General features: G+C 48.0%; 1 protein-coding gene across 7 annotated transcripts in view; it reads right to left on the bottom strand.

Moving 5' to 3' along the window:
- SLC5A11 (solute carrier family 5 member 11) overlaps positions 1 to 13,796 on the bottom strand; it is a 24,057-nt gene extending 10,261 nt beyond the window's left edge. Inside the window, exons 1-7 of one of the 7 annotated variants that reach the window (XM_081888976.1) lie at positions 13,661 to 13,795; positions 4,845 to 4,885; positions 4,655 to 4,792; positions 2,280 to 2,351; positions 1,527 to 1,631; positions 458 to 517; positions 99 to 203 (exon numbers count right to left, since the gene is read on the bottom strand). In XM_081888976.1, coding sequence (XP_081745102.1) covers positions 99 to 203; positions 458 to 517; positions 1,527 to 1,631; positions 2,280 to 2,351; positions 4,655 to 4,768 — 456 coding nt within the window. In that variant the 5' untranslated portion in view covers positions 4,769 to 4,792; positions 4,845 to 4,885; positions 13,661 to 13,795. Of the gene's footprint in view, positions 1 to 98; positions 204 to 457; positions 518 to 1,526; positions 1,632 to 2,279; positions 2,352 to 4,654; positions 4,886 to 7,691; positions 8,271 to 11,040; positions 11,255 to 13,660 lie in introns of those variants that run through there. The other 6 variants (XM_081888971.1, XM_081888972.1, XM_081888974.1 and 3 more) reach the window with 6 other exon arrangements.

Raw genomic sequence — 13,796 nt, 5'->3', positions numbered from 1 at the left:
AGAAAGATTGAAAGGCAGAAAAGGTCACTTAGGAAGCCTCGATGGACCTACTCTTTCCAAGCCAATTCTGTTCTGTCTCCTCTCGTCTCCTTACTTACTGAGATTTTGGTGAATATATAGATAAACAAGTAGAGAATCGCTAGGAAGATTTGAATCCTTTTGCCCCCAAAGCGCCTCTGCAAATATTCTGGCATGGTTGTCACCTGGAAATGATAAGGCAGCATTGATGAAAAACAGCAAGAAAAGATTATTCAAAATCTAGGCAGTAATAACATCACAGAAATTGCTACAGTCCCTTTTACCTCAGGAGGACAGGGCAGTGAGTTTAGGGTTTTTTAAGACTACAATTCCGAGAAATGACATGATGCATAACTTGGCACATCCGTTTCGGAACAGATTCCTGCCCTCTGAAAAAGTTGATGGGAAACAGTGGCCATAGTGTGGCCGGTGGACTCACCCCTGCTGCCACGTAGATGGGCAGAAACAGCCATGCCAGCACCAAGACACAGAACATGCCCTGTGAGGAGAAGCAGAGCCCAGGTCAGGAACAAAATAAGCAGGATCCAACCAGAGAATCAACTGATATACAAAAGCTCTCTCTGGGTTGGCTTTGGGTCCACAGAGTGGCTGCATGTCCTACTTTGCAGAAGACAGACCTCTGTTTGAAGGGCTGTCAGGTTTAAACATAAAGAAGCCAAAGATGAGAGAGAGGGTCAGAAGAGGTGGGGTGCATCTTGAACCTGCCCATCAAGAGGGAGCTTCTGGGCAGTAAACTGAGAAGGCCCTCAGTTCATCTGGGCAGAGTGGTGTCTCGCCAGAGTGGTGCATGCACTAGTTTTCTCCCGCTTGGATTACTGCAATGTCCTCTACGTGGGGATACCTTTGAAGGTGACCCAGAAACTACAACTAATCCAGAATGTGGCAGCTAGACTGGTGACTGGGAGCAGCCGCCGAGACCATATAACATCAGTCCTGAAAGACCTTCATTGACTCCCAGTACGTTTCCAAGCACAATTCAAAGTGTTTGTGCTGACCTTTAAAGCCCTAAATGGCCTCAGCCTAGTATACCTGAAGGAGCGTCTCCACCTCCATCATTCAACCCGGACACCGAGGTCCAGCTCTGAGAGCCTTCTAGCAGTTCCCTCATTGTGAGAAGTGAGACTACGAGGAACCAGCCTTCTAGGTAGTGTCACCCGCCCTGTGGAACACCCTCCCATCAGATGTCAAGGAAATAAACAACTATCTGACTTTTAGAAAACACCTGAAGGCAGCCCTGTTTAGGGAAGTTTTAATGTTTGATGTTTTATCATCATCATCATCATCTGTTGGGAGGCACACAGATGCGTGGGGTATAAATAAATAAATATATTATTGTTGTTGTTGTTGTTGTTGTTGTTGTTGTTGTTGTTGTTGTTGTTATACCTGATGCACCACTACCAAGAAGGCCTCTGCCAGGTTCATGCCCGCCCCAACACACACACATTATCATCCTCAGGAGCAGGTTGTGCCATAAATGTGATACTCACATTCCACTCATAAGCCGTAGCACCAATTCCAGACGCTGCCCCAGAGCCAGCCAGGCCAATGAAATGTCCGCTGCCGACATTACTGGCGAAGAGAGATGCCCCCACCTGGGAAGAGAGGTTGGGAGAGCCAGCTCAGTTCCTGCCCTTCCCAAGAGCACCTAATCTGGCACAGAAAGGACTCTGCCCAGTTCTCCTGGAAAGGCTGTCAGGTCTCATTATGGGGACTGGTTCAGTTTCAGTTTCTTGTTTTTCCACTCTTAAGTTCAGTTCAACATGTTTCCACATCAGTGTGAGGTTATCTGTTTTTGTTTTCCAAAGACCTCACAAAAACTTATCAGTGTTTTAGTGTGCATTTCTCCCACTGTACACATTCTCTATGCAATTTGGTCTAGTCTGCACATTTTTGAGAAGTAATTTTTTTCTAAGTGCAATTTTCACTGAAATGTGTGTTTTATACACACTTTACCCCTGTAGTGTATGCATTTCTGTACACATTCCTTCCCTGGGGTATTAGGGGAAGGTGGGGGACACATTGTGCTCCTTCTGCTCTCAGCTCCCACCTGTCTGACCTCAACTAGAAGAGAGTTGTACCTGTATGAATAATCTCAATGCAGGGATGAGACCTCAAAAAACCACCTTGAGGCTTTGAAGGCAGACAGAGGACTCTCTGCATTTCAACCCCTTTCCCAAACACATAGCAGATCCACTCTACAACAGACACCCCACCAAGACATCATAAAGGAGATTGCTTACTGGCCACCAGACCATCTCGCCTCCAGCCAAGAAGTAGCCCTTCACAGTGCTTCGCTTGGTTTTCCACATGGACTGAGAAAGAGAGAGAGAGAGAGATAAAAACAAGCAAGTCTAAAAAGCCTGAAGAGTGAGGCACCCTCAACAACAATATCAGCAACAACCAGGCCTGCTCAAAACATTTTGGCGCCAAATGGCCACCAGGGAAGAATAGGTAAGTGAAGAGCTACATCAGTGACCGGGGGTGCAGGAGAGGAGACCAGCAGCACTCTGGGCAGGTGATTTTGATCCATGCGCAAAGAGTGTACAGTGGTACATTGGGTTACAGATGCTTCAGGGTTCAGCGTTTTCGGGTTGCACACCACGCCGAACACAGAAGTACCAGAATGGGTTACTTTTGGGTTTTGGCACTCGCGCAGAAATACTAAATTGTGCTTTGCGCATGCACAGGAGCGCCAAATCACAACTCACGTGTGCGCAGACACAGCGCTGCGGGTTGCGAATGTGCCTCCCACATGGATCACGTTCACAACCTGAGGTTCCACTGTACTTAGGTGCCCAAGGGAAGGAGTGATCCGATTTAGAACTTTGGACTCCTATGGCTCAGTCATACTTCTGTTTGTCCCGCCACTTTCCTCCGGGAAAACAACCTCTTTGCCACTGAATCAAATGTCAATCAGTTTTTCTAGGGACTGATGTTTGCTCCGATTCAGCAGTAAAGAGCAGGCTTTCCTGGAGAAAGCAGCAGCACAAACAGAAAACCACTAAGACCCGTGCTTTTGGGGCATGGGGCAAGCGAAGTGTGGACACACCCTGAGGCCGACTCTGCAAAGAGACAGAGTAGCTCATTGGGAAGGGATCTGCCTGGCGTGCAGAAGGTCCCAGATTCAATCCCCAATGGCATCGCCAGGAAGGGCTGGGAGAAACTCCTGCCTGAAACTCTGGGGAAATGCTGCCAGCCAGTGTTGAATACCAAGGTGGATGGACCAAGGGTTCTATTGGGACATCTGGTTGGCCACTGTGAAAAGAACATAAGAAGATAAGCTGCTGCCAGATGAGTCCAGTGACCCATCTAGTCCAGCCTCCTGTTCTCACAGCGGCCAACCAGATGCCTGTAGGAAACCTTCAAGCAGGAGCCAAGATCAAGGGCCCTCTGCCGGTCTGTGGTTTCCAGAAGCTGGAATTCAGAAGCATTGCTGCCTCCAACTGTGGAGGCAAAGCACTGTCACTGTGGCTAGTGACTATCAATAGCCCTCTCTTCCATGAATTTGTCTTATCCTATTTAACGCCATCCAGGTTGGTGGCCATCACTGCCTCCAGTGGAAGTGAGTTCCATAGTTTAACTATGCGCTGCTGGACTAAATGCCCCCCCTTGGGGGGGCTGATACATCAGTCAGGCTCTTCTTAGATTCCCATGGGCATTTTCCGGAGAGCACTAGGCTGTGGTTTCTATTGGCAGAGGCAGGGAGGCTTACGGCTGGGAAGGCAACCAGGAAGTGTTTGGGCCAGTTGCAATTGTTGGCAGCATGACAAAGCAGGAAGTGAACTACCTTGACTCATCAAGTTGCTCAATCACACCTGGAGGGAGACATGAATGAATGGAGTGCTTGCATTGCTTGCTGGGTATGGAATCTGGGCCAAGGCTGGTGGCAGATTGCCCTGGCAGAGGGTGCCAGGAGCTAAGAATAACTAGTTCTAGAATCTGTCAATAAGGGGTAAGAGTCATATTTTGGCAAATTTCGACAACAGCGAGAGTATATCTATCCTGGTAACGAATGACCTCATGGAATTATGATGGTTCCTGGATGGCTGCTGCCAGTCAGTGTAGACAATAAGGAGCTACATGAACCAAGGGTCTGACTCAGTATAAGGCAGCTTCCTATATCAGAGGAAGAGCTGTAACCCTAAGGCAGTGCATCTGCTTTGCACCCAGAAGGTTCCAGGTAAGACTGGGAATGATTCCTGTCTGACATCCTGGAGAGCTGCTGCCAGTCAGTGCAGACAGTACTGAACAAGGTGGACTCAGTGTAAAGCCAGTGTGGTGTAGTGGTTGGAGTGTTGGACTAGGAGCTGAGAGACCAGGGTTCAAATCCCCGCTCAGTTATGAAGCTCACTGGGTGATCTTGTGGGCCAGTCACTGCCTCTCAGCCCAAACTCCCTCACAGGGTTGTTGTGGGGATTAAATGAGGAGGGGGAGAACTATGTATGGCACGTTGAGCTCCTTGGAGGAAAAGGAGGGATATAAATGCAATGCAATGCAATGCAATGCAAAACAAAATAAAATAGAATAGCTTCCTAAGTTCCCTTTGGATCTCTGCACCCATGTGGAGACATTGTCCCTCAACTGAACAGAACAATCAAGGAAACGTCTTTCTTACCCACAGTCCAACAGCCAAAACAAATACAAAGTACAGAACCAGGACAACAATATCCACAGCCTCCAAGCTCTGTTGGGGGAAGGCAGGAGGCAGAGTGGTTGTGCTTGGCTCCATTGCCGCTTGGATCTCCTGGGCGCCTTTCCTTCCTTCCTTCCTTCCTTCCTTCCTTCCTTCCTTCCTTCCTTCCTTCCTTCCTTCCTTCCTTCCTTCCTTCCTTCCTGGTGTGTTTATCTGGCCAAGAGAGAGAGAAAGAGAGAAATATACAACAAATGTGTAAGGATCTCGAGCAACATCTGCTGCCCATCAAATTCCCCTACTCGGAGGTCACTCTTGAAGTCCCTGTAGACGCAAAAGGAGTAAAAACATTTTGTTGCGACTGGAAGGTGAGCAACTCAATAGACTGAAAATGCAAAACCAAACTGCTCCGAGGTGGGTAGTTTCCTGGTTCCATGGGGAAAACAGGATCCTGGAAGGAGGATCTAGTCTCTAGCATGCAGAGGGAGAGAAGTTGACTGTAATTGGGAGGTAAACCACCTTGAGTTCAATCACACTGTGCCAACCATAACAGTCAGATCAAAGGGATTGAGCAAGAAGCACATCTATAGTCCAACCCATGGAAACCATCTTATTTGCATCCCAGCTTCCTGGAGCCAACAAGCAAGGGTGGATTTTAAGAATTGTTTTGCCATGTGGTGGAAGTAAGCAAGGCCATGTCTGTTGCTGCTGTTACCCCTATTTCAATTTATTAGTAAAGGTAAAGGGACCCCTGAACATTAGGTCCAGTCGTGGCAGACTCTGGGGTTGCGGCGCTCATCTTGCTTTATTGGCCGAGGGAGCCGGCGTACAGCTTCCGGGTCATGTGGCCAGCATGACTAAGCCGCTTCTGGCGAACCAGAGCAGTGCACAGAAACGCCTTTTACCTTCCCGCTACTGTGGTGCCTATTTATCTACTTGCACTTTGACGTGCTTTCGAACTGCTAGGTTGGCAGGAGCAGGGATCAAGCAACGGGAGCTCACCCCATCGTGGGGATTTGAACCGCTGACCTTCTGATCGGCAAGTCCTAGGCTCTGTGGTTTAACCCACAGCGCTACCTGCATCCCTATTTCAATTTATTAGTGGCTTGCAATAGAAAAAGCCTCTATGTGTCTTACCAAACCTAGAATTACAGAGATGTAGAGTTAGAAGGGACCCCAAGGTCATCTAGTCCAACCCCCTGCAATGCAGGAATCTCAGCTCAAGAAACCCTGGCAGGTGGCCATTGAGCCTCTGTTTAGAAACCTCCAACGAAGGAGAGACCACCACCTTCTGCAGCAGCCCGTTCCATTACTGAGCAGCTCTTACTGTCAGAAAGTTCTTCCCAATGCTTAGTCAGAATCTCCTTTCTTGTCATTTGAAGCCATTGATTCAGATCCTCCTCCCCTCTGGAGCAGCATCCAAGCGGATGCCAAGAAGCTTTTTCTGGAAGATGCCTGAGTCCATTGCTTAGGTTGGTTGGCATCCTTCTGAGTAGAAACTATTGGGTTAGGAGGCTCAATGGTCTGGAAGAATTGGGCTGCAAACCAGCGATTGCTCAATAAGTAGACCATGAGACTCTCAATTTCAGAGTCATGGGTTCAAACTCAACGTTGGGCAAAAGATTCCTGCATTGTAGGGGGTTGGACTAGACCTCATGGTCCCTTCTGACTGTACAATTCTATGATGAGGAACATGTGGCCCTCCAGATGTTCAATTCCAGCTCCCATCAGCCAGCAGACTCCATGGTCAAGGATGACAAGAGGTAGCCATCCAACAACATCTGGAGGGCCACAAGTTCCCCAACCCTGCTGTAGACACCCCGTCAAGTCCCCTTCTTTTCGGGTAAGGCTCAGTTCAGTGGGAGAGCATCTGCACTGCCTACAGAAGGTCACAGGTTCAACCCTTCAGGGAGGACATCTGCCAGTCACTGTCAACAGGTAACCCCTAGCCACTTTTATATTATTCCTGCATAGCAGGGGGTTGAACTGGATGGCCCTTGGCATCCCTTCCAACTCTACAGTTCTAATATTCTACTACTTTTCCTTCAGCATGTGGCCTTTCTGCAATGTATGTCTTTATCCATTTGCAGCAGTGCCTTCTCCCCAGTGCTCCCAAGGCGGAGTCACCTGCAGAAGACTTAAAGGACCTCAACTCATGGCCCCAGGATCTTAGCAGCTGGTGGTGGGGGCCATTTGGCTCAACAAAGGTTTTTCATGACTGAGTCGCTTCCTGATGTGAGGTTCCCACAGCAAACATCTCAAGCCCCTGAGCAGTGAGGTCAAGAGAAGGTCAGAGTTCCTTTCTTAAGCACTGGGACCCTTTGACATCATGATGCAAAGAACCCTTCATGTGATCATGTATGTACCCTATGGACAGACACATCAAACAATTTCAGTTCCTTGTTTTTTTTTTAAAAAAAATATTTTCTTATTAGGAATTTCAACATAACAATTTATCAAAAACACATCTTCCTCACCCCCCCCATTTTTCCCTCCCCCCCCCAAAGAAAAATCCACCCTCCCACCCCCCGGACTTCCCTTAGCTCCTCTCTCCGGTTTTTAGCACATGTTATTCTCTGCATATTATAAAATTGTAAAGATCCTTAATTTATCTATCTATATGTTACCAATAAAAAGTTTATGAATGTTTATTCAAACAGTTCCTTGTTTTTCCAATCCTAAATTCAGTTTGCTGCATTTCCACATTGGTTTGCAAACTACTTTTTTTTTTTAAGAAAAAGAACATATGTGTTCATTTGGTCCAGCAATTTCTCCTGATACAATTCATTTTTGTATATTATGCTCCATCCCTAATATGGTTATTCTTGTGCACACTCTCCTTTCATACATGTTGCTTCCTTCCCTCCCATGCTCTCTTTCTCTCTCTTCCCCCTCCTCCTTTGGCTGGGGAACTGCATCTCAACCTTTGGAGAAGCCCAGATTTCATAGAATAGCTGTGCTTTAGGGTTTGCCTATTAGAATGCAAAGAAACCTGGATGTCTGCCAGGAAGCGAACACTTACTGTGGGACACGCTGGTCTGGGTCAAGTCAATAGAACGCCAGCCGGAGCCTTGGGGGCCTTCACTGTGCCCAGGTGTTGGAGCAGCAGCCTAGGGGAGGAGGAATCCTCTGAGGCTGCTGCAGAAGCCAAGCTGCCCTGCTCTGTGTGGGAGCCCTGCGAGTAGACAAACACGTTCTTCCGCTTGGTTCTAAGGTGCTCACTGTAGAGAGCGGGAGGCAAGGAGCCAGAGGAATACCTTTCAGGTGGGTGTCACTTTCTCGATTGGCCAAATGCCTGCTTTTCACAGCAGCTCCACTTCCTCTAGTTCTTCTTAAAGATGCTGACTCTAGAGAAGCAGGGCAATTCCACTGCCTCCCAGCTGCCTTTGGCCCTCCTTCAACAGACACCTTGCGGCAGCTGTGCCTGCTTTCATCCCAGAGCTGCAGCTTTAAGAACTTGGTGCTGGAGCTTGCTTTCCTTCTTCCTCTACCGTCCCCATCCCCTTTTCCTTGTGTGCTGTGTCTTTTTAGATCGAAAGCCTGAGAGGTTAAGGGACTCTCACTCCTACTGATCTTTGTAAGCCACCCAGAGTGATTTCTTGGCTTTTGAACAGGGTAGAAAATATGCTCTGAATAAATAAACAAAGGAGCATCTAAAATGCTGTGGGGCATGGAGCCTGCAGGGCTGAAGACTTTTGGGAAGGGTGCCAGAGAAATTGCCTGACATCATTACAACCCTTACAATATCCGACAGAGGAAAATAGATCCATTTGATTTGCATGCCACGAAGAAGAACAAGTTCTTAGCGGGTGGGATGCCAGCCATAATCGCTAAGAATGGAGCTATCTCCAATGTCCAGATGTAGGAGAGAAGCAAGAGGCCGGTGAGTGCTGGTGCACCAGCAGGAAATGCCTATATTTTCAATGAGTTCCTCTAAAACAGCCTCCCCATTACAACCCTCCTGCTGTTTTGGACTACAATTCTGGTCTACAATACTCATTCTGTTCCTGTGAGCTCTGGGTATCTGACTGCACCCAAAATATATTGTGCTAGATTAACTTCAACATATAGCTTGCCTGCGACACACACAAAGCACATTTTCCTGCTGAAACATTTTAAAGGTGGGCTTAATTCTCATCTAGCAGCATCACACACCTTATCTTCACTGTCAAGCAATGGGGTGTTGCTGCTGCTGCTACTCCTGCTGCTGCTGCTGCTGTTTTTAAAAGTCTCTTGCTCCAAGCAGCATACAATCATCTAACAATTATCTGGAGAAGAGAAGAAAACTGAGAGGTGGTTTGACATGAAAGATGGAGCTAGCTTGTTTTCTGCTGCTCCAGAAGGAGACCTCAAGCCAACCTATTCCAATTACCAGAAAGGAGATTCCGCCTAAACATTAGGAAGAACTTTCTGACAGTAAGAGCTGTTCAACAGTGGAATGGTAGACTCTCCCTCTTTGGAGGTTTTTAAACAGAAGTTAGGTGGCCACCTCTTAGGGATTCTTGAGCTGGGATTCCTGCATTACAGGGGGTTGGATTCGATGACCCCTTGGGGTCCCTTTCAACTCTATAATTATGAGATTGTGTGAGTTAACAGCAGAAGAGAGGAATGGCATGCTGTGAGCTCTAGGTACATGGATAGTGTGATCTAAGATGGGCACCATCAGAATAAACCCAAATTGTTTATGCACGATGCAGCACATACCAGCCCAGCAAGGAGAAGTTAGCAAACAAACTGAGTGCATATCAGGTACAAAGTAAGCACTAGAGTTGTATGCAGGTAGGAAGGAAGGAAGATTCATTTGGGACGCTACTTCAGGTAACAGGCCACTTCACCTCAGAAATATGCCACCCTCTCCCTTGGGAAAATCCAAAACCTTGAAAGATTCCCCATAGACACATATGAGGAAATCAACAAATGCCTATAGCTTTTTAAACTTATTGTGGGACAAGGGATCAGACCAAGAAACCACAGCAAGAGCAAAGAGTTAAAAGCTCTCTCCCCAAATGCTGCAGTAATTCATTGTGGATGCAAAAATTAAGCAAGGAAGTGCCAGTTGCCTGTTGCCTGGGCCTGATGGGGGTTGCACCCAAAACATTTGGCATGTGCCGGGTTGGCAAAGCCTGTCCCAGGCTAATGAGGCCTGCCTGAATATGGGGCTCACGTGGGGCAAGAAATAAAACAACTACCCCTTGCAAAGTTAGTCTAAAGTTTACAGGCAAGGGTCTGGGCTTATTGGGGAGGCAGCTGTCATTCCAATTTGGTGGCGTGGGGTGGAAAGCTCCCAAGGTACTTTTCAGAAGCCTGTGGAGACACCCATACAAAGAGTAGCCAGAGCTCATCATAAGAGCCCAGCAAGTTGCGGGAAGCCATTCTCCTGTAGGGATAGGGCATTGCTGGGCTCTTTGCCTGGGGTACCAAGTCCCAGTGGCAATTTCTTCCAGCAGAGGGAACCAGTAGCCTGGCTATCCTACTTCATTGCCCAAACTGGCAAGGGGTTTCCCCACCCACCCACCCACTTCAAAATCCCCATCCTTGACGCTTTGACCAAGAAGGCTTTTGTCTCCTTGCTTAGAGCCAGCATGGTGTAGTGGTTAGAGCATCAGGCTAGGACACAGGAGACCAGGGTTCAAATCCCCACTTGGCCATGAAGCTCACTGGATGACCTTGGGCAGGCCAGCCACTGCCTCTTGACCTAACCCACCAAACAGGGTTGTTGTGGGGGATTAAATGAGGAGGGGAGAGTCCCTGTACACCACCATGAATTCCTTGGGAGGAAAGGACAGGCACGAAATGAAAAAATAATTGCACCAAAGGTGGATGGGTCTGAACCATCCTGTTCACAGTTGCATTTAAAGGCCCACAATGCTCTCTGGGGCTCAGGGCAAAAGTCTGTGCATCTCCAGTGAAATCTCCAGGCCGGGGAGCCTTTGAGTTTGCTAGCACCCCTTCCCCACCCTTCTCCCCTCCTAATTTCCATTGGTGAAGCCCTAGTCCTGGAATTGCCTCCTCCTTGTGACTTGAAGAAATGGAAAGTTTAGGGATTTTTTGTCCATTCCGATCACAGTCTTGTTCTGCTCAGTTCCCTTGGCACCAAGTGCCTGCCCTTTGCTGGGTTGGAGGCGGGCAGTTCTTTCCGGAGAACAACCAGCGCATTGAAGCGGCTCCATTGAAACCAGCCCAGAGAGAGCCAGCAGACCATGTGGCTGGCCCATCGCCACCTCCAAACCGGGTCTGATGCTCCTTGCCATTCTATTTACGGTTTTTGCATTTGCAGCCCCGATGGATCTAGAGCTAAAGGCGCCCCAAGACCCTTCCGTAAGAATCCTCCACGTGATCCGACGCAAGCCGTGAGCAATGAGGGGACTTACCCTGCACCTTTGGGTTTCTTTCTCCTGTCACCCTCGATGCCGCCAGCCTCTTGCCAATCCACGAGACGGCTTAAATATTGCCAGCGGGCAGACGGGGATTTGCCAATGGGGCTGTTTTACATTTTCACGAGGCGTGAGAGGAGAAATTTATAGGCAAAGCCATTCAGTTCATTGGAGGCCTGCTTGCTTTGTGTTGATGTGGCTTGCAAGAAGGACAGCCGCGTTGTTTCCTTATCAGGGGTTTGGGGGTCAAACTCCAAAGTGTATCATTCCCCCACCTTCCAGAAAGCAATCATTGGAGGAGAGATGGAGAGAGAGAGGGAGGGAGGGAGAGGGAAAAAAGTGAATCGAATGCCAGAGATAAAGAGGAAAGTTGGTAGAGAAGTGTTCATCCCTGTCCCATCATAATACTAGAACCCAGTGGGGTCATCTAAGGAAGCTTAATGATAGAAGACCAGGAGAATAAGAAATGCTTTTTTATGGAGCACATAGTTCCCACTAGAAGGAGTGATGGCCACCAAATTGAATGGCTTCAAAAGAGGGTTTAGCAAATTTGTGGAGGAGAAGACACTTCTCCGTGGCTACTAGCCACTGACTATGTTCTGCCTCGGATCACAGGCAGTATGTCTTCCTTACAAGAAAGGAGAATCCAACTAAATTTTAGAAAGAACTTCCTGTGGTTAAGAGTCAATGGTCTGACTCAGTGTAAGGAGGTTCAGATGTTCCTTAAGGGAAGGTTTGTAGCTCAAAGGCAGAACATCTGCTTGGCATGCAGAAGGTCCCCGTTTCCAAGTAGAACTGGGAATGTTTCCTTATCTGGAACTCTGGTCTGAAACTTCTCTCCCTCCTCTGTGTTGTTTGTCCTATAAGCTAGCTTGGTCTTATTTTGAATGCACTATAAATCATAACACAACAATCAAAAGTAGCCTGTTTTGATGAAGTGATTGTGGCCAGGCAGCAAAGTGTGTTGAGAAGTCATTGTCAAAACATTGTCAAAACACAGGTGCCGCCCCCTCCAGTTTTGCACCAAACATTCCCCCCCCCCACAGTCCTTTCTTTTCACACAGGCAAAGCTGGTACAATACCTGTGCCCAGCAACCTGCATCTCAAAAGCAGAGGAAAAGGGGCACAGCAAGGCATCATCACCTTGAAACACTGAGGCACCTGGGTCAGTTTTTTTATTCCAGCATTTAAATTCTAAGCAGAATTCTGAAAAAGACTTGCCACCAAACCATTTGACTTGCTGGCAGAGGGTGAGTTGCAATCAGGCTGTTCCTATTTAACTGGCCCATGAAATGAAGCAACCTGGGCTGTGGCCTCATTGCAGCCAACACAAATGCAGACGACGATGTATTGGAGCCCTCCAGAAATAATACAGTCGACTCACAACTTGCTTGCACGATCAATCGCAGCTTTACGCACTTGACAGTCGGCCAGCATGCAACTGCACAAATTAAAGGCACACAAACTGGAGAACTTGGAAGATCTCTCTGTGCCAGGTTTTCCCACTGCAGAAAGAGCTTTAAAGCTCTTCTTGGTTACTGAGTTTTGGGGAGGTCTTGTGCAGACTCCAAGAGGCTCCTGTGAAATTTGATGGGAGCCTCCTAAAGCCCAATTAGCAAAGTGGAGCGCTTAAAAGCTCTCTGCCTTGTGTAGGGGGCAAGGCACACTGGCTTCAGAAAGGTAGGGGTGGTCCCATGGGGGCAATTCCAGGGGTTTTCTAGCTGTACTCAATTTTGGCTTTATGCACAATTCCTGATGTGTAACCCCCAACAAGCAAGTTGTGAGTCAACTGTAATTATACTCCTCCAAAGGAGACTGGGCCACTACATACATTCTTCCATATGAACCTGCCCTGGGCTCTTTCTCTCAGTCACAGGGGACATGGGAGTGTTGGCAGGGACATGTGAGAGGGCCTTCTTGGTAGCTGCTCCCAGACTTTGGAACTCCCTCCATAGAGAAGCCAGGGGTGAAAATGTAATAAATAAATACAAATAAAAGCATAAATAGACATCAAAAAACATCTCTATCCAGTTGTGATAGAGCAGCTGCTTAGGATGGAGGGTTTCTGGAGATCTCCGTCTTCCTATGGGGCAAGTGTGGCTGGCCCTCAAAGTACCCATTGCAAAGGTTCAGAAGGGAGTCAATGTAGAACAGGATTCATGACTCCCCCAAAGAATTCTGGGAGTTGCAGTTTCTTAAAGGTGCCGAGAGTTGTTAGGAGGCTCCCTATGTCCCTCAGAGAGTTCCCCGGGAAGAGGAGTTGATAGCTAAACCACCTTGGGAAATGTAGTTCTGGGAGATGAACAGGCATCCTTAGCAAACTACAGCTCCCAAAATTCTTTGAGGGAAGCCGTGGCTGTTTAAAGCAGAACCAGAGATCTTTAAACATGCAGTGCAAATGGAGCTTGACTCCCTCTGGGGTTTTGGGCAGGAGACATTTCCAGCCCTTACACAGAATGCCACTGGGGATTGAACCCAGGGCCTTCTACATGCTGAGCAGGTGCCCTGCCACTAAGCTCCACACCTTCACTGCAACGTCTACATCTTGGGGGAAACCCATCGCCTCCCACCCTCAGTGGTTGCATACTTGAAGAAGGACTGACCAAAGTTTACCCACCAGTGGAAGCACCATCATCCTCTTGGGACAGAAGAGCAGCTGACAAGGCTCCATAGCAAAAGCTGAGCTGACTGGGCACTCCAGAACTCTCTTCTCTCTCCTTTGGCCTTTTTCATTGCTACACCGTCCTCCATCA

This window comes from Podarcis melisellensis (assembly GCF_964234715.1).
Source record: "Podarcis melisellensis genome assembly, chromosome: 14".
Taxonomy (NCBI): Eukaryota; Metazoa; Chordata; class Lepidosauria; order Squamata; family Lacertidae; genus Podarcis; species Podarcis melisellensis.
Note: the sequence above shows the minus strand (reverse complement) of the source record. Positions and strands in the feature narration are given on the sequence as shown.